General features: G+C 41.0%; 1 protein-coding gene across 5 annotated transcripts in view; it reads right to left on the bottom strand.

Annotated features, from left to right (window-relative positions):
• Positions 1 to 3,403: 3,403 nt before the first annotated feature.
• ZC4H2 (zinc finger C4H2-type containing) overlaps positions 3,404 to 21,207 on the bottom strand; it is a 517,031-nt gene continuing 499,227 nt past the window's right edge. For all 5 annotated transcript variants that reach the window (XM_044057709.1, XM_044057707.1, XM_044057705.1 and 2 more), the window contains one exon: positions 3,404 to 4,919. In XM_044057709.1, coding sequence (XP_043913644.1) covers positions 4,806 to 4,919 — 114 coding nt within the window. In that variant the 3' untranslated portion in view covers positions 3,404 to 4,805. The remainder of the gene's footprint in view (positions 4,920 to 21,207) is intronic.

Raw genomic sequence — 21,207 nt, 5'->3', positions numbered from 1 at the left:
GTCTGAGCATGTGGCCTGGGCGTCGGTTTTTTAGACATGGATCGAGATTTAGGGCTAAGTAAAGAAGGAGGTGATTTAATATGCAAGTCCGTAGGCCTGAATACACCCTCAGAAGCCGGTGCCTGCACAGCAGCTCCAGACCCGTCCAAGGTAGAGCCATCTGCGGGTTCCATAGTTGAAGCATCTCGCGTCATACCAGACTCCGAATGGGTCTCAGTAGAGGCCTGTGAATCAGATGTGGTGGGTATCAGGGGCTGCGAAAGCGTCTCACTGAGTACCAGCGACTGGCGGCTTAGGAGAAGCGTCATCGGCAGTTTTGGACCTTGGCGGCCTGTCTCTGTCTTTATCTTTGCATTTTTTTAGAATCCCGGTAGTCGGATGGCTAACAGACGACATTTCTGGATAATTAAACAGAGAACCGATATATTTAGAGGCGAAAATATACAGAGGATGGATAGTGCGCTGATTAAATAAAGCACAAAATTGACAGCAAGGTACGTTGTGGTCAGGGCCTAGGCAAGGAATACAGTACGAATGAAAATCTTTATGAGGTATTTGCTTTCCACAAGTAATGCAATTATTAACTTTTACTGACATCGGTAAGGAGCAAGAAAAAGTTTCCCCAATGGGGTACTTAGCTTTAGTTGAAGACTTCGGTTCTGAAATTCAAAAAACAATTTCAGGAGTTGGCAGACCGGCACTTGCGAACTGCTTCTGTTTCAGGCACCGCACGGCAAGAAAGACTGATGTAATGGCATCGGCTGCATGTTTTGTACCCCTGATGACCTGATGTCATGTAAGAAGGGACAGCAACCGACGCAGGACCCAAGATTTTGTTAATCAGGCCGACTGAGGGCTACCTGCAAGCAGATAACACAAATGCAATGACTGCAACAGTGAGACACGAAGAGCATCTTAACTGTTCCCAAACCCTATAAAACGTCTCACACTTCTCTGAGATAGATGGCTAAGAACAAGGTTACACAGACAGCTCTAAGAAAACATTCCGAAAGGAATCAACAACATGAAGGAAAACTAATGCCTTGGACACCATTACTCTTATAGCGTCATTGCTTTAACTTATTTTATACTGGGGACAATTATATTCCTTCATGAGTTTTAAGGCATCATCAAAAGGAACACCTGTTTGGGGAAAGAAAGGGCAAAAGAAAACACTTACTTCTGTCCCAGAATCTCCATCAAAGCCAATGGAATATCCACTTTGATCTGAATAAGCCAGGCCTCGTCATTTTCATATGAATTAAATTACGAAGGTCGAGGAGGCAGGAGCTCTCTTCCACTTTCACTCATCTATAAACACCAAAGGTTGATGTTTTGGAATCCAATGATGCAAACTTTTCTTGCAGCAGCCTGAGTTGTCCATATGCAAAATAGACAATGAAATGGACAGTCCTCCAGGGACATCTTGGACACAGGCCTCTGCTCAGTGGAAATCTATGCCTTGTTATCTAGATATGGGATATTTGCTCTCCATAACAGTAAGCAGTACCTTTGTCAGGAATCTGCTCCCCTCCCCCAGCAAGCGTCTGTGTGCGCACACACACACACACACACACACACACACACACACACACACACACACACACACACACACACACACACACACGTCTCTGGATCTATGTCAGAAGATCAAAGTTTCAGAAAGTCAAACCTCATGTGGTCAGGACCATATGATCGACTTCCCAAAAAGTCCAAAATAAAAAACTTGCAAGTATCTTTGGAGGTGCCAAAAGAGAAATCCACACAGGACAGAATAATACCAGTTGCAAATGTAAAATGACAAAAAAAAGGATAAGTTCTTCAACCTGTTGTGAGATTGCCACCTAGAGAAATAACTGATGAGGTATTACCATTCATTTCAGTGACAAAAAGAACAGTACTGGGAAACTGGCTGCTTTCTCTTACAGCCAAGGCTCCCTGTTATGTCGGTAGTGTAAAACTGCAGGCATTAGCCATACAGCTATCAGACTACTGGAAAAGATCTGGTAAAAGGGACTGACGTCTGTCTCCGGCTTTATCCTCATCATGTTATGAATTCCTCTGGTAATGATCACTTGGATGATTTACATCACCAACAGCAATAAGCGAGCTGTAACAAAGGGCCTCTAGTGGGTGGCAATATCATGCATTAGCAGTAGTGCATCACCAAAATACTCAAAAGCAGAAGCATAAAAAAGTTATCAGGCAGCTGTTTGACAGTTACAGAGAGGAATAAGGCTACAAGCTGTTAAAATTGCTTCTTATCGTCCATGGTTTGTTTCCCACAGTGCTCCTGGGCCAAGTCTTAAAAAGGTCCAAGTGGATAAGTGGTCTAGTCAGTTTTAAAACTAGAAAATGCAGCATTACAAAAGCGTGGTCAGGAGAGAGGCTGTTTAAAACATTTTTTTTTTTTTTTTTTTTAACTGGGGTAGAGCGATGATCTCAATGGACCCTCAGTCTCAGTCCTGGAACACAGATAAAGAGGGAATTACCAAACTGTACAATCAGCATCAAGAAAGTATAAGTAGTGGCAATAAACGCATTTAACAATTAGGCTGATGACTACATACCAAAATTTTAAGACAATCCAATATGGACATTTACAAATTTTAGTAACACTTTTTGTTAAGTGAAGGGAAGCACCTTGTGAAAAGAAAAGGGGAGAAAATGCAGTAGGAATTGTTACACAACCTGGATTTTCTTTAGTTTTATGGGGGCAGCAAAGAACAGTGCACACTGAATGAGCACAGACTTTGCACTAACTATGCATGTAGAGCACATTTTCAGTTAAAAAGCACAATCCCTGTCATTACAGCATACAAGGTTAGTCTTGCCCTAAAAAGTTAGTTCACTTTAATATACAAAGCAGATTTTTTTAACAGGTTTACTTAAAAATCTTTAGAGTCCCCTTACACCAAATTAACCCAACAGCACTACTCAGCAGGTATATTCCGTTGATTTTTTTCCTGTTAAACATTCCACTTTTTGCTTGTTGCATGATTTTTTCTCTACATGTCTGATGTAATTATTGCATTGGTATAGATTTAAGTTAGCTTTTCTCCCTATGCCTCCATTTGAAAGTTGATCATATTTTGTCAGAAACCTCAACAACAGACATTTCTTAAAAAAGAAGGTGCACAGCTTGATGAATGCCATTTCTCCTTCTGGAAGAATACATATATCGTCATAAGCAGATGTTAAGCACAATGCTGATATGCACTGATAATATAAAATCATCTTTTCCCATGTTTGCCATGATGTGTTGCATTACTATACACATTATGTTTTGGCAGCATCCTATACATTTTGCCATCCTAGGGAATACCCGAATATATTCACTTGTACTCATTTCCTTTATCAAGTAAGAGCACCAAAGAAAGACAAAGAAACCTAAACACACAAGTGATACAGACCGTGTAGATTAGGTCTAGCTTATAAGAAATTTACTAACAAAACCGTCTATACAGATACAGAATAAGACCGGAGATAAGTTCTACATACATAAAATCTGTTTACCACCAAGGGAAATGACAAAGAAAAAACATTTGTTCAAAGTTGTGGTAATATCCTTATTCCTTCATGGCCTTCCTGAAAAGATGTGCACAGCAAGGACCTCAATCTGTACCATAAAGAGAAGTAAAAATGCTGTATGTCACGTTATTCAGTTATACACACTACTACCTCATTGAGGCTTCAAACAGCCTCATTAATGATGATGGCAATTACATTATAATTTACACTAGGCTGGTAACTGGCACGACACAAACAGCAACCCTTGTTATAAGGCATTCAGCGGATGTTCTTTCAGAATCATCCACTATATGCAAGCACAGCAAATGTGCATTTTAATTGCTTAACAGTGACATTCATTACATCTTAATAAAGAAACACTTCAAGTTATGCCTTTACATCACAACCTTCAAGTCTACTTACAAATTCCACTCAGTTTCTGAATCTGAAAAACATTTTAGGTTTAACAGCACCAATAAAAATCTTCTCCCAAAAAACAAGAAAATTGGAGATAATTAGAGGCACTGTAGTATCTTAGTAAACAGCTACTTCACTGTTGGTCAGGTCTTCAAGTGTCTTATTTGTGCTGCTATTATAAAAAAAAATAATACGTCTCCTTAAAACACTTCTACTGCCTTAAATTGTAAGGTACGGATATGTGCGTGTGTGTGTTAAAAATAAGACAGTACCTTGTGAAATTACATTTAAGTCACTTGTACATACAACTAGAGACTGTAACCCACAAATATTCATGACACAAAGTGCCATTAAGATGATAATGAAATTGTTATGGAACTTTTCATGGACAATCTGAATATTTCTTAGTAAATGAACACTTCCAAAATCAGCTGTACTGCAACAATGCACTACTATATGATACAATCGCAGTAATCACAGCATCTTGTATTAGGCACCCACTGTATAGCCTGTGATATGATTAACAAAAGGCTTTTGATCTGGACTCCACTCTTTAGATGGGCAGCTGCTTTAATGATACAAAAATTAAATACATATGTAACCAACCAACTTCCATCCATGCTAGAAAAACTCAAGTCAGGAGGCACTAACTTAACATGTTATTTCCACTGACGAGAGCACCTTGGATGGAGGGAATGTGAATTACACCATGAGATACAGCAATGCCTCCTTCAAGGACTTGGGATGCTGTGCTTACACCACATTAAATACAAAACACTGGGTAAGTAATACTTTAGTTTCGAATGTAATAATACTGGCCATGGAAAAAAGTTCCAGTAAAGTGTTAGGAGGGTTCTTTTAACACCCTCATCCTCACTTCATTCATCCTGCTTCCGCTTTGGCTTCTTGGGATTACGAGATCGGCTTTTTGCTTTGCAAAGAGGACAGATGGGTGCATTACGATGGATTTGTTGGTGACATGACAGACAAGCCTGTTAAAAGAAATACAACACAAGTTGAATAATTTTTACTGCTAAACATTAGAATATGAAGTTACAATGAATCTGCCATTAGAAAACCATCAAGAAATTGAACCTCTGTCACCATCAAAATGTCCAAAAACTGCCAAATAGTTTTAGTACTGTCTAGTTGCCATCTTGTCTCCCCTGGGTAAATCAGTAATGCTTTGGCAATGTCTAGTTGCTGTAATGTTGCGAAGAATCGAAGACTATCCATAAAACAAGGAGGTCATCTGTTGGCAAAACAATGGCGCCAACACCTGCAAGCACTAGCTTCAAAAAGTTCAGTTCATATGGCCAAGTTGAGAAAGTAAGGGCTGAAGTAGTCTACTGGCCATGACTGAAATATATAGAACATGTGTTAATGGCTACATAGAAAGCTGTGTAGAAAAGTGGGTTAGGCAACTCTGTGAAAGACAGAGCATTGTAAAGTATGTTTTGCAGAGCTAGACGTTAAGTGGCATTCTACTGTCATGACCCAATAGAGGGAAAAATTCACGCAAAACTGGCACTTTGTCAACAAGATAAAAGCTTTCCTTACTGTCAATGTCAGGAAGCTGATAGCTGTCATCAGACAATGGCACACTTCTGAGTATTTTAATGCATACAAAATGAGTCCAAAATAAACTAATGTTTAAGAAGGAGGTGAAAGTGCAGTTCTGTACATTTACCATAAATTTAGATGTTTTTCTTTGCTGCTGCAGTAAGAACACTTGAAATTTCTTGCCTTGCAAGCCCTTAATTAACCTGAATAATAGAGATTTTTCCCCCTCCCAAGGCCCACTGAATGCCCTTTGTGTAGTCAGGACATCAGTGGATAAAGAGTCATCTGCCAGTTCCATTTCTTCATGTTTTTCTTGCCAGCTTGAGTGTTATCTAGCTGAGGTGTATGGTGGCCCCCTTTTTTTCTGTTAGGAGTTCCACCTGCAGAAGCAGCAGCTATTGTTCTTCCTCGGCCATACTGAAAAGAATGGGGAATCAATGCTGCCTGGGCCAGAAGGGTGCTATAAAGATCATCCTCAGCTCAGGAGCCTCCTGGAAATGAGGTGCATGTGAGGAAAGGCATATAGAAATGGAGCTGTCCCATAAAAAGGAGGAGAAAGCATCTTATCCTCCAGGCTCTGACTTTGGGCTCAAGCAAAAAAATTATTAGCTTTCCTTTGAAGTAAAAAGGTCTACCTATGGTGCACCCCACTTATTTTTGAGTTTCCCCAAAGACAGACTTCTTCAGAATACATTCATGAGGATCTAATACTGACCTGCTTTAGTGGTCTGTTAAATTGCTGTCCATCCCCAGGAGATACTGAACAAAAAGGTGTAATCCCAACTCCCGAGCGGTTTTCTAAAGTTGCATGGCCACACAGTATAGGGAGTAAGAGTGGGAACCACATTTGCGGACATGCCATGTCACTGTGGTATTGTCTGCCCTTATCAAGAGTGCCTGTGTACAGTTTTGTTTGAATGCCACAAGGCTTTTGCAGACTACCATCATTTCCTTTAAAGTAACATGTCTTTTAATAATTTGAATGCAAGGCAGATCAGGAAGCAACTTTTCTGTGTACAACCATCCCCCATTCATTACGAAGCCAGATGCGCATCACCTGTGGTGATCACTTGGTGCCCTGCCTTTATGGTGAGCGGGACTCCCTTGCTCAGTCTGAAGGCATCTATCCACCACAAAAGTTCTTTTTTGATGCAAGGAAGAAGTGCTATCTTGAAGTACAAATGGTATAGTGATGACACCACACACTTCTGAGGTATCACTGCATTTTCCTCATGTGCAGCTTTGATAAGAGTATAATTAGAATGCAGAAGGCCATGTAAAGAATAGTTTTGTAAGAATTTGCCATAACCTTAGATGTCCTTCTCTTCCATGTTACAGTATTCATAACTGCAGGGAGGCTGCTGTCTGCAGCACTGGATATCTGGCCAGTATACCAAAGTCTTAAGAGCAAGGGTGCATGCTGCATTGCTTGTCAGATCCATAAACCGACACTGGCTATAAAAGTGACGTCTGCATGTAACCCCTTCAGAAATGACTGCCGCATACAGTAGAACCCCTGGGGAGCAAGGAAAGGAAGCTTTTCAGACCCACATATGCCACCAGGCCAAAGGAACCCAATAAATGTATGCGCCTGTTATAGTGTCCTGTTTGGACGGAAAGAAAGTAGGGAAAGTCACCCCAGATGGACAAAACAGAGCAAGAGGGGGTTGGGGGGGGACTGAATACTGCAACATGGAAGAGAAGGATATCTAAGGTTATGGTAAGTTTTTACAGGCTTACCCTAATGTGTGCGTTTTGCACACAGGCGAACAGCAGATGTTCGAAAGGACATTTGCAAAGTTTGCAAATGTCAAAAGCAAAAAGGTTCGAATGTGCAATGAGCGAATGCACAGTGACATTTGCTCATTGCAGATTCTGCATTTGGGGATGGATTGCACTATAGTGGGGATCAGAAAAAGGTCCCTTTCCCCACTGTAGTGCGATCTCGGAGTTAGTAAAGTAGGTGGGGTGTGGGGGGTGCAAGGGGGCTTGTCCCCCTGCATTACATTTCTTACTCGACATTTATGTTCGAAAATCAGCAAATCTGCTTTTCGATTTGCTGATTTTCAAACACTGAAAACTGTCGCTGTTTTGTTTTTCGTGGTTACGATTTGCTCATATGAGCAATCGCACAAGTGTGCTTCGCCTATGTAAAGGTAAACAATTTTTACACAACTATTCTATGTCCTTCTATTTTCATGTTGCAGTATTCATAACTGTAGGGAGAGTACCCACGCTTTAGGTATGAACCTGGGAGGAAGGCAGAGGGGCCTGGTCTATGAGACCCTACAAAAGTGACCTAGCAAACCCAGTTCTGGCTCTGGAGACAGTCTAACTTGTAGTGCTTGGTAAAGGTATGGAACTGAGGACCAGGTGGGCCACTTCCAGTATGGAAGCATAGTCCATCCCCCTGAAAAAGGCTGCTGAAGAGGCAGCTGCCCTAGTAGAATGTGCTTTCACACTGGCAGTTAAAACCTTTCCATGAAAGGATTAACGGGCAGAGATAGCTTTAGAAATCCATGAAGACATGGTCTGTTTAGAGACTGCCTTCTCCAAGGCCCTAGGGTGAAAGGAGACAAACAGCTGGTCAGACTTTCTAATGTATTTGATTTTGTCCAGGTAATACCCAAGCTGCCTATGAACATTCAATAATGTAGGGTTCTTTCAGATGGATTTTAAAGTTGATGGAAAAAAAACAGGGAGGTTAATGGCTTGATTTAAGGACAGTTCATTAACCACTTTAGGCATGAACGAGGGGTTAGTCCTGAAGGAGACCCTGTCCTTATGGAAGATGAGGTAAGGGGGGTTAGCCATCAAAGCCTGGATTTCAGAGACCCTCCTGGTGGATGTGTGGGCTACCAGCAGTACTGTTTTCCAAGTACATAGTTTCAGAGATGCTGAGTGAGGTGGTCTAATATGGAGGACTCCTCTTAAGAATAGTTTTACCTCCAAACTGGATGCCAGTGGAGGAACCAAGGGGAGAGAGGCAGAAATGGCTGACAAGTGTACCTTAACAGAAGAGTAGGTCAGCCCTGAATGCAGAAGCTCACACAAGTAAAAAAGGAACACAAGTACAGGTTATTATTAGATAAGGTTATTATTAGATACTATATTTAAACTACCAACATGCTCACCCTTACTCAAAATAGGGGAATAAACCCCTCTTTGTCTCTTGCAACAAACTTTATTTTTCAATCTAGTCAGAAGTCTTTTCAATTGCCAATAATTGTTTTATGGAATGTATTTAAGGGAAGTGGATTTATTTTAAAAATTGTTCAGATGAAGTCCTGTTACTTGTTTATGGACGAAAGCGCTCAACTTACTTCAATAAAATCTTTTGGTTCTAGCTGAATACAAGTCCTCCTCTTATTTTTTTTTTTTACATTTATTCGCTTGTAGAACTGGACTTTTGGTTATGTCTAAAGGTGCTTCTGAAGGAGGTGGACAAGGTGTTGTGGGTCAGGCGAGTTCAGCCACTACGTCTAATGGCAAATTAACTACATTATTGCAGCAAGTGAGTTCACAGTTAACTCTGCATTTTGCTCAGATGCAGAATTCATTCACTTTCCTACGTGGTGCTATACAAGAGTTTGGAAGTGTAGGAATACCTTTAATTCAAGCTACACCTAATGCTTAAACTGGTAGCAATACTTCTTTTACTTCTCAAAGTTTCACCGGTGATTGGAAAACTAACACTTTTAATTTCAATACTGACACCAAAATAGCAAATGGTCGGCCAGCTGTTTCTCTTTCATTACATTAACATATTAAAGTTTTTGAAGCTGCTCTGTTCCAATATAAAACACTTCAACTGGAGAATAGTTATTTGGAAAGGAACATTGAGTTGCATCAGGTTCCTAAGGGTCTTAGACTGTGGTGGTTACCAAACGGAGCCATTTTATAACACTGATTTTATGAGACATTTGAAGCATTTATTTGATACAGCTGGACTGGACTTGTTAAATACAACAAGCTGAAAATAGACAACCTTTCTATAGAACTGGATGAGCACATCAATTTAATAAGCAACGACTTATTTGCACAAGGGGCAATTTGATCATGTTTTTACACACGTGGACAGTGTTTTTTCTCATAAATGCAAGAAGCTGAAAAGAGATTTAGATGATTATGCTAAGGGGAAGGCGTATCCTAAACATCATTACCCAGTAACCAAAGGTGTGTAGCCAATCAAGTGAGCACGATGGTGGAAGATGAGATGGCATCAGATCACAGGAACCAAGAGCAATATTCACCAGAGGCTCCTGTAGTGAGATGTTCACAATGCCTACAGAAGCATTTTTCCTTTCAGCATCCTCACAACTACGGTTACCAGGACAATGACCAGCACAACAGATACCTGGCACAAGGAGCCTGGCCCAAGAGATGGAATACAACTTACAACACCCGCAAGAGGCATTGAATTTTGTTACTTTTTCACCAGGTAACTTGCCTCAACATTAATGACTTTTCTCTGGACACTACTGCATGTGTTTTTTCCACACAATACTATACTCCCTTTTCGACTGTTGAATGTGACTCAACTTTCGTAAATTTATTTAACAGTGATTCTGAGACATTTTATTAGTCCGTGGTGAACACCAATGTTATTGAAATGAACTTTAGTAACTTGTGAGATGTAAACGTTTTGAATTCTTTTGCTACAAATCCCACCATAGTTTTGAACACGGTGGGTGACTTTAAATTGTATAATTATTCACGTAAAGTTACTTCTCAATCTCATGTGGACATCTTGTCCAAAGGATTTTCTTTTGTTCCTGCTAGAAAGGGTAACATTGTCAACTTGCTCACTGATTTTTAAACTATTTCTAAGTAAATTAAACCTATGATTGTGGTTTAGTAATGGTAGCAGAGTTAATGATTTGACCAATGATTTATTAAGTAGACCTAGTACATTTAATCCACCCATACATAGCAAGTTGTGTGTGTTTGACAAGGTTTGCGAATTAGATTTCAGGGAATGCCTAAAAAGAAATTATCCACATTATTATGATAATTTATCTAATTTTGAAAGGTGCTTACTTGAAGACATCATTTATGACAGGAATATACGGGTAATGAAACCCAATAAAGGGAATGGCATGGTAGTTATACATCAGGTTGATTATGTGTGCTATTAATCTTTTATTAACCGACAGGAACTATGAAGAGGTTTCTTGTAATGAGATTAACATAGCCCACAAAAAATTAGATCTACTACTGGATGACATGGTTTTGCAGGATAATCTTACCTTTGATGAATATACATATATGAAAAATGAATATCCTGTCATTGGAAGTATTTTTGGCATTCTCAAAATACACAAGACTCTGTTTAACCCCCTTTCAGACCCATCACTGATGTTCTCTAGGTTTTTAGATTATCACTTCAAGAGAGTCCTACAAGTTTTTCCTTACATTTGTAAGGATTCTTGGACATTTTTATTTAACCTCAATAACATAGAGTTAAAAGGAAACATGTATTTTGTCACTACTGACGTGTGCAACCTACATATTGTTATACCTCATGAATTTGGGTTGCAACGATTAGAGAGACAATTGTTTGTTTCTAATAAATTTGAAGGTCCTAGGATTACCTCTTTAGTGACCTTGATGGAGACCATTCTTAATAATAATTTCATTTTCTTTGATGGACAATATTTTAAACAAAAAAGTGGAGTTGCTATGGGGGCATCGTGCGCCCCCATTTTTGCTAACCTTATGTCTTTCTGGGGGACTAATTGCATGTTTAATAGTAAATATTACAAGTGCATTTCTAATTACACAAGATACCTGGACAATGTTTTCCTCATTTGGCGGGTCACATTAGATAAAATGCAAGAATTTTTAGAGTATATTAACACCACTGTTTAATTTTTAAAGTTTACTTATCATTACAGTTGTGATAAAATACATTACCTAGATGCTGGGATTTTTATTGATGAAAGTACAAATTCCTTAGCATCAAAAAGCTTTACAAAACCTACCTTTTCAAACTCTTATTTAGAAACAAAGAGCAGTAGTTAGAGGACAAATGGTGAAAGCAGCGAGGATGGGACCAGAGATTTCAATTTTAGCGAAGAAATTGATTTTATGTTACAAATGTTTAAATCTAGGGGTTACCCTGAGTCACTTTTGACTAGACTGAAAAATGAAGTTTGTTGCAAGAGACGAAGAGGGGTTTATTCCCCTATTTTTGAGTAAGGGTGAACATATTGGTAGCTTAAATATAGTATCTAATGATAAGGTTGAAGGACATTTTGCCTTTATATTTACTTATAATTTGACCACCAATAATATTTCCTCTATAGTTAGAAAAAATGGTCTTTGTTAAGTACAGAAAATGACCTACTGCAACTTTTGGGCAACGTACCAAGATTCACTTTTAGGAGAGATTTAAACTTTAAAGATATATAAGAAAGGGGCCAACATTTTTACAACTGTAGACTCTCGAATATGACTTTAGGTAATTTTAAAGGTGGTAGGTGCAACCAATGTTCTGTCATTTTAGAGACCAAAGATATTTTTATTCTAGGTAATACTAGAATTAATATTTTTCTCAAATTATAATTGTTATTCTAAACACATGGTTTACATTGCTAAATGTTTGTCTTGTCCTGCTTTTTAAGTTGGGAAGACCTCCAGATTTTATGAGCGTACATCTGACATTTCTAAGGGCATTAAGACAAATGCACTGAGTAGGCATACTGATAAGTATAAAGATCATTGTTTTAAACTTTTAGTAGTGCAGCAAGTTATCAATGATCACCAAGGCAGGTTAGTTCCAGAAAAATTAGAAGCCTGTGAGCTTTGTTGGCAATTGAGGTTCAATGCCTCCAGAGATAAATCAAAACATTAGTATACTCAGTATTTTGAAAATGAAAAAATATAGCTTTTTTTTTGTGAATTTTGTGCAGTTTTATAGGGACTTTTTAACTACTTTTCTTTGAATACTTAAGGGGGTATATGCACCTTTAAGACTTTAATTAGGGTTTTGTCAATTGTCAATAATTGTTTTATGGAATGTATTTAAGGGAAGTGGATTTATTTTAAAAATTGTTCTGATGAAGTACTGTTACCTGTTTATGGACGAAAGAGCTCAACTTACTTAAATAAAATCTTTTGGTTCTGGCTGAACACAAGTCCTCCTTTTCATTTGTTTGTGGAACTGGACTTTTGGTTATTATGTCTAAAGGTTCTTTGAGTTTCCGCCGAACCAGCTTCCACCATGGTTCCCAGATCTAGCTGTGAAACAGGAGTCCGATGGGATCCTGGGCTAACATCTGCCTCGAGAGTCTCACCGGACTCCTGAGGTGCAATATGGGCATCAGGCCTAACTTTCTTGGCTTTCTTCTGAGGCAGCTCTTCGGAGGTACCCACCTCAACCTCCATGCCTAATGCTAGATGCCGGAGCCTCTGATTTTCTAAATAAAGCTTTAAGGCAGCCAAGACTGCTGAGAAGCATTTTAGGTGCAAAGAATTTAAAAATATTGCAAAACTTATGGTTGTGGCCTTCACCTAAACAGAATAAGCACGTATGTGTGTCCTTGTGTGGAATTTGTCTTCCACAAGCACACTTCCTTTTCCTAACGGACATGTACATTTGAAAATCAGTAATATGGAAACAAAAAACCCAAAGGGGTACTTATCTATATCAGACGGCCGAAACAACGAACTAACTGATTCCTAGAGCTGGTGATCAGAGGTCCATAGTTCACTATGGCAGAAAAGTTCTGAAGGGGGTACGTCACTTTTATTGCCAACTTCAGTTTATGTCTCTGACAAGCAACGCAGCATGTACCCCTGCTCCTAAGACTTTGATACACTGGTAGGATGCCCAGTGCTGCAGGCAGCAACCTCCCTACAATTACGAATACTGCAACATGAGAATAGAAGGACATCTCAGTGCTCTGAAGAGCTCCCGGGCTGAGACAGATTCATCTTGGATTATCATTTGAAGTAGTGTGTTAGGGAGAGGATCTTCTCCCATGGGAGGAAAGCCTTTTGTCTGAATCCAAAGCCCCTAATTTCACTAGACTGTTGGAGGGAAAGAGTTTGGACTTGTTGTACTTGAGAGTGAACCCTAATCTGCAAGAAATGTCATAGTAATATGCAGAGAAGAGTTGAGTTCCTCCACGGTGCTTGCCTACAGGAGGCAGTCTTTCAAATAAGGGCAAATTTACAGGCCTTTGGTCCTGCAAGAGACAGTTACTGGTGTCCGACATTTTGTGAAGACTCTGGGAGTAGCAGACAAACCAAAGGGCAATGCACAGGGATTGGGAATTGTCTCATCTGCACTGAAGTGAAAATATCTCCTATGTTCCTTCACTATGGGAATGTAGAGGTAAGCATCCTTTAAATCCAAGGTGACCATAACTGCAAAGGAAGGATCATGGGAAGATGACTTTGTACAGTTAGCATTTTGAACTTGGGAACCAACAGGAGTTTAATTTAAAGAGGTCTAAGATGGGTCTCCAGTTTTCTTCTTTTCTTTGTACCAGAAACAGCCTGGAGTAAAACTCTGTTCCTAACTTCTTTGAAGGGGTTGGTTTTATAGATCCTTGATGTGAGCCTGTGCCTCTCTGATCTGCCCATTTGGAACAGGAGGAATGCCTGAGAACATTGATAGAAAATTAAATTGCATTCTGTACTAGTTTCTGACTATAGTGAGGGCCCACAAGTCCTTGGTGATGGTTTTATTTAGGAAAAGGGAAGAGGCCACCACTAGCTCTGCAGGTTGGGTGACATTTAGATAAAGGGTGACAGGGAGGTGCTTGTCATAGTCATTGCTTCCCCCTGCTGACTCCCTGGCACTGGAACCCAATAGGCCTGGTTCTATGGTCTGCTTGCCACCTTCTTTGGCATCTAGCTGATGTTTCTGCTTTTGGAGTATCAATATTCGTCAAAGATTCCCACACCTCCAGGTTGGTGGCACAGCACGAAGCATCAGAGACTATCCATGTGCAACTAACAGTGGGTAAAACTGCCTTCCAGTTTATAGCCTGCTACAGACCACCCTCCCAAACACAGGAACCCCACTCGGCCTTCCTGAGAACACTGGAAAATATGAAGGTCTCTCCAAACACCATTATATTGGGCGACTTCAACTACCCAAACATAGACTGGGAGCATTACTCTAGCTCCAACACCCTAGCCCAAAGGTTCCTAGAATTTATAAACTCAAATGCTATGGAACAACTTGTTACCACTCCCACAAGAGGGGAAAACATACTAGACCTGATCATCACCAACATGGGGACTCTATGCTCCAGACCAGAAGTGTATCCCTCACTGTTAAGATCAGACCATAAACTAATCTCACTGGATATTCACATCCCGACTCCACCCCCTGCCCTGAAAACCACAGTGAAAAACTTCTCTAAAGCAAATTTCACACTCCTCAAAACCAAGGTGAAATCCTTCAAAGCCCCCGGGCCTGTGGAAAATACGGCCCAGACCGCAGAATCCTTTATAAACGCATTCTATGAACACCCTCAGGAATGCATGGATCATGCAATCCCAAATAAAACCAAGACCCAATCCTCCAAAGGCAGACATCCTGTCTGGTGGACCCCAGCCATAAACAAACTATACAATAGAAGGAGGAAGCTACTACATGATAGAGCAAAATCCCAAAAAGGGAAGGCATCTCTGATCAGTATTAGCAAAAAACTACGGGCACTCATACAATAGTCTAAGGCCAGCTTCGAGAGAAAAATTGCACAGGACACTAAGGATAATCACAAGGCTTTCTTTAGTTATGTTAGGAACCTGGGTGGGAATTCCCAGATATGCTCAGAATTAGTTCAAAATGACAAAAAATACACCGAACCCACAGACACTGCCAACATCCTAGCTGACAGGTTCAGCGCAAACTCCCCCCCCCACCAAAAGGGCAAATATTTATCCCAGCAGAGTGCTGCCCCCTGACATCTCAGATGCTAAGAGCTGCCCTCTCCAAAGCAAAAAAACACAGCATCAATGGGACCAGATGGTGTCCCAGGCTGCGTCCTACATGAACTCCAAGAAGAGCTAAACCCAAACATAAAACTACTGTTCAATCTCAGCCTTACTACAGGATATGTACCCAAAGAGTGGCGTACAGCAACAGTGGTCCCTCTCCACAAAGGTGGTGCCTCAACGGATCCTGGAAACTATAGCCCCATAAGCCTGACTATCTTGGTCTGCAAAGCTATGGAAAGGATCATCATGGACCTCATAAATAAAGATATTGGGGACCTACAGGCACTGGATCCTACCAAGTTCGGCTTTGTTAAGGGCAGATCCTGCCTCTTAAACCTGGTTGATTTCTTTGAAACAGTCACCAAGGCCATTGACGAGGGGAAGGTGGTCCACACAGCCTACCTGGACCTCGCAAAAGCCTTCGATACAATACCCCACACTCAGGCATTATAGATAAGCTCACCAGCTTAAATATAAACCCCTATGTCACTAGATGGGTTGCAAACTGGCTCAAGGACAGAACCCACATGGTTAGAATTGCTGGAGCCATGTCAGACTCCAAACCAGTTACAAGTGGAGTCCCACAAGGCTCAGTCCTGGGACCTCTCTTGTTCAGTATATATTTCTCGGAGGTACAGGCCAACACGGAAGGACTGTGGCTGACTAAGTTCGCAGATGACTGCAAACTGGGCGCCATAATCGACTCTCCAGCCGACACAAGCATCCTCCAAAAGAGCCTCATAGAAACAGACAACTGGTGCCAGAGCCATGGGCTCAAGCTAAACGCCAAAAAGTGTATAGTCATCCCCTTTGGCAAAAACAAAGTGCCCACAAATTACCACATAGGTGGTAATCCATTAAGTACAGAAGAAGTAATTAGGGACCTGGGGACCCAAGTTGATGGCAATCTCTCATTTGACAACCACTTGGCCAAAGTGGTTAGAAAAACATTTTATATAGCCCACCTAATCATGAAGGGATTCACATCTAGATCAGGGGAGGTCATCGTGCCTCTTTACTCATCCCTCATCAGGCCCATAATTGAGTACAATGCCTCTTTCGGGATGTACCTTACCAGACACCTGCAGCAACTGGAAAGACCCCAAAAGTACCTCACCAAGAGGATCATGGGGCTCAAACAGATGCCATATGCTGCACGGTTAAAGAAACTCCAACTCTACTCAGTGGCATACCACCTGCTCAGAGGCGATCTGTGACTGACGTATAAAGCCATGTCCAACCCGGAATTAATGGACATGCTGCACCTCAGAAAATCCAAATCCCATCGAGCTACGCGCTCGAGAGACTTGAACCTCAGCACTGAAATAAATAGGACATGCTGGAGGGGACAGATTCATAACCCAGAGGCTCCCTTCACTCTGGAATAAAATCCCAGTCCAGGTTAGGCAGAGTCACTCACTGACTCTTCAAGAGGAATCTTGATGAGTGGATGGGAGATCGTAGGTTTACCCCGGGTATCACTTCTGTGTCACTGTTAGACAGAGGCACAGTATACTAACCTCGAAAAGGGGCATAGCAAAATTAATTTAAAATGGGTGGTGAAAGCCAAACACACTCTGGCTAGGCTTATAAATGCCCTACGGCAGATAGCCTAGTATGAACCTATGGTATTTCATTGGGAGGCAGGAAAGGACCAGGACTTGGTAGAGTAACTTCTACTGAACCTTGGAGGTGGGACCTGCAGAAAGTCTTTGACAGTTTGCATGGACTTAGCCTTCTTCTACAGTCCTGTGAATACAGTGAGCCTTTGGTCCAACAAAGAAATCCTTACCCAAGGGGGCATAAATCATTTCACCTTTGACACTGTCAGGATAAGACTGCTCTCTAAGCCATAGAATGTCTCCTGATTACCAACCCTGAGGCTACTGCCCAATTTGATGCTCCAAGAACATCAAATCCAGTGTAAAGAGTGTTTAGCAAGCTGGGAACTAGTGTTGCAAAGTTGTAACAACCCTTTTTTGGACAGCCTTGTCCTGTATTCCCTACATTTTCTGTTCCATCTGGTCCAGGAGGGATTCCTGGAATTAAACCATCTGAAACTAGCAGTTCAAAGCTCTTGTAACTAGGATAGCTCTTTTCCCTGAATCTGTAAAAGGTCCTACTTTCCTTTTCACTGGGTAAAGGATTCTTAGAGGTGCTGTCCTTGGCTCCCCTTGGACCTAAGTAGATGATCTCAGGACCCATCACTGGATAGCAGAAAAGTCCTGGATTACATTACTTACTACCACTTTTATTGGAGGAAGAGCCAAGGGCTTATGCTCTTGGACTGAGGGTAGTCCAGCATTTCACAACTAAAAGACCCACTCATCTTGTGGAGAGTTTTTCTGAAGGCAAATTCCTCAGGAGGTGAATTTCAGGCAAGAGTGTCAAATCTGACTCAAAATTGGCATATGACTACAGAGTTCGTCCACACATAATCAGATTATCATCTTCTTAGTCAGTGTTCCTGAGATGAAAGATCTCTCCCTCTTTTAGCAGGAAAATTTCCCTGGGCTAGGGTCCAGCCAAGGCCCAGCTGCCTGGAACTCAAAATTCATCAGATCCTCATCTAACCTGACAAGATCCTGTGGGAAGGCTTGTGAGGGTGTCCTAAGGTCCAAAAGGTATTGGTGCAGGCAAGCCTGTAAACATCCTTCTTTTAGGCTTGAGTCTGGTCTTGGGCATGTTGCTACTCAGAGGATGTCCACTCTGCCCTGCTACCTGGAGCCAGAATCTGGTACCTGCCTAGCAGCTCCAGACCCATCCAACACCCTAGCTAACTCAGCTCAAGCATATATCCACAAGGCCAGTGACGTGTCTCACAAGGGTCCTTGGCCATGCACTTGGTCATCTGAGGGGGCTACAGGGACACTTCTTCTCTGACAATCTCAAGCCTTTTGATGCTCCTCCTTCCTCTTGAGAGGGAGATCAGCAGCAGGACCAGCAGATACCACAGTATGTGAAAGCCAGACGCACACCATTCCTTTATCTAAAAACTTTTGAAGGGATTTGGCCCTATGCTTCACAGTTCTAGAATTAAACTGTTTTCACTGGGCACAACTGAGCACATCGTGCTTCAGGCCCAAGCAGAATAAGCAAAGGGAATGGGGGGAATCCTGTTGAGGGATCAGTGTTCTACACTATAAACGTTAGTCCTAAAAGACATCTAAATAAGTGTAGTATAAGCAGTACATAACAGGAAGTTCCCCAACAGGGTGTTTATCTTTAGATGCTCAATCACTGGCTTCAGAATGTAAAATGTACTAGACAAAAGAGGCTTAGGGCTCCAATCCAAGAAAGAATTGATAAAATGGTGCTGGCCAAAAACCCTTTCCCACATCAAGGTGGACACTATCCACCATGCCTCGGGGAGGGGGAAAAAACTCTGGCACTTGGGATCGCCCAAGTGTTGTTACTGCAACAGTGAAACATGATGAGCATGTACCTAATCACCTCTACCCTTCACCAACATACAAGGACAGTAATGCCAACCTCTGCCTTCTGCTAAGCTTACTTGGAGGAGGCTGCTAGTCTTCCCCAGGATTCATATGATAAACTTGCAATTCTTTTACTTATCAGGTCTCACTAGTGAGGAATTCAACGCACTATTAGGAATTATTCCAAACACTAAGTTGAAATGCTTCTCATCGCCCTATGACTACTTAGATTTTCTGCTGTAACATGTTTTAATGCTATTACCATTGTTTTTACAGTGATATGCCAAAACATAGACAAAATAAACAAATGATTTTACAGACCCAAGTTTGAAACTAAAATATCTTCCTAAGCCATAGACAATTAAGACATTTTTTTTGTTATGTTTGTAATCTCAAATGAACACAGCAATGCACCGAGCTGATTGTGAACAACGTTACCTACACTGAGACTGATATAGCAAACCCACTAGCTGATAAATTTAAATCTACCTTTACCTCTCTCTCCCCTCCATCTGTCCCTCAAGATATACCTGAAATTGACTCACCTCCAGCTATCACACAAGACCAAGTCTTAAAAAGTACTATCAAAGGTTAAAAATACTGCATTGACAGGTCCTGACAATATCCATGGATGCATCTTAAATAGCAAACCTCTATACAAATTTTGTACCAAGTGAATGGAGAACAGCTACAGTCATTCCTCTGCATAAGGGAAGGCCTTCCAAAGAAACAGGCAATTAAAAACAAACAAGTCTGACCAGCGTCATATGCAAAGCTATGTAAAGACTTATCATGGAATTAATCAGGACATAGGCAACTTCCAAACAATGTTTCTCAGTTTGGATTTGTCAATGGCAGAATATGCTAATGCAACTTTGTGAATTTTTTGAAGGGTCTATATATCAGTTTGCCGAAATGGTACTCCGGCGAACACCTATTCAGTGCATCAGCAATTCACTGAATTTACTAAGGGAAATGAAATAGTTGCCAAAGTACAACGGACCAACTTTTAGTTGGCTCGAACCCACGCGAGTTGGGGGCTCCACCACCCCCACATTCCCCCTAACTATATATATATATATATATATATATATATATATATATATATATATATATATATATATATATATATATATATATATATATATATCTATATATACACATACACCAACTCCAAGATCACACTACAGCTGAGATAAGGTCAAAGTTCTGTAGTTGTCCGTTGAGCTTCGGGCAACTATTTTGTTGCCCGTAGTGAATTCAGCAAATCGCTGAAGCGATTTTCACTGATTAATGGTCACTGAATAGGTGTTCACCAGAATATCATTTTGGCAACCTAATATAAGACCCTTTTTTGAAAAGGTCACTAAAGCAATGCATGAAGGCAAAATGTACACATCGCATACCTCGACCTGGCCAAAGCTTTTGACATAATTCCCCACTCAGGCATAACAGAAAAGCTAAATAAACTAGGAGTAAATCTTTATGTCACCTGCTGGATTACCAACTGGCTCACAGACATGACACAGATAATCAAAACAGGTGACGTAACCTCAGAGAGACTGGTCACCTGTGGATTCCCCAGGGATCTGTGCTGGAACCTCTCCTGTTTGGCATCTACTTTTATGAAGTAAAAGCCAATACCAAAGGGCTCTGACTAAGTCTGCACATGACTGTAAGCTAGGAGCAGTCAATGAATCCCCAAATGACTTGGCCATCCTGCAGGCAGGTTTGTCCCAAATAAATGAGGGTGACAAAATCGTGGACTAAAATTAAATGCCAAAAAATCCATTACTGTATTCTTTACGAAGTCATCTACTCCAGGGAACTACCACATTGACTATATACCCCTAAGAGCTGACCCAGTTGTTCGGGATTGGGGAACATATGTGGACACTGACCTAATTTCTCACCAACATGTCTATTTTTGTAAGAAAGTCATTTTGTACTGCACAGCTAATAAACAAAGGGATTGTGCTTAGATCAAGGGATGTCATTGTTCCCCTTTACTCAGTCTTCATTAGGCCAATCAATGAATATAATGTTCCCTTTGGCATGTATCTGTCCAGACACAAGCAACTGGAATACCCACAAAGATACCTTACTAAAAGGATACAAGGTCTAATCAACATGTCCTATGTGGACAGACTCTAAGCCCTGCCATTATATTCTGTAGCCTACAGACTGCTGAGAGGTGATCTGTGTCTGGCATACAAGGCATCCTCCAACCCAATACTGATGCAGTGCTGCACACCAAGAAGTCAACTGGCATCATAAATGCTCTGTCTAGGGATCTAAATCTCTTCTGCAACATCAAAAG

Source organism: Protopterus annectens, chromosome 15.part0 (assembly GCF_019279795.1).
Source record: "Protopterus annectens isolate FY-2018-M chromosome 15.part0, PAN1.0, whole genome shotgun sequence".
Lineage (NCBI taxonomy): Eukaryota > Metazoa > Chordata > Ceratodontiformes > Protopteridae > Protopterus > Protopterus annectens.
Note: the sequence above shows the minus strand (reverse complement) of the source record. Positions and strands in the feature narration are given on the sequence as shown.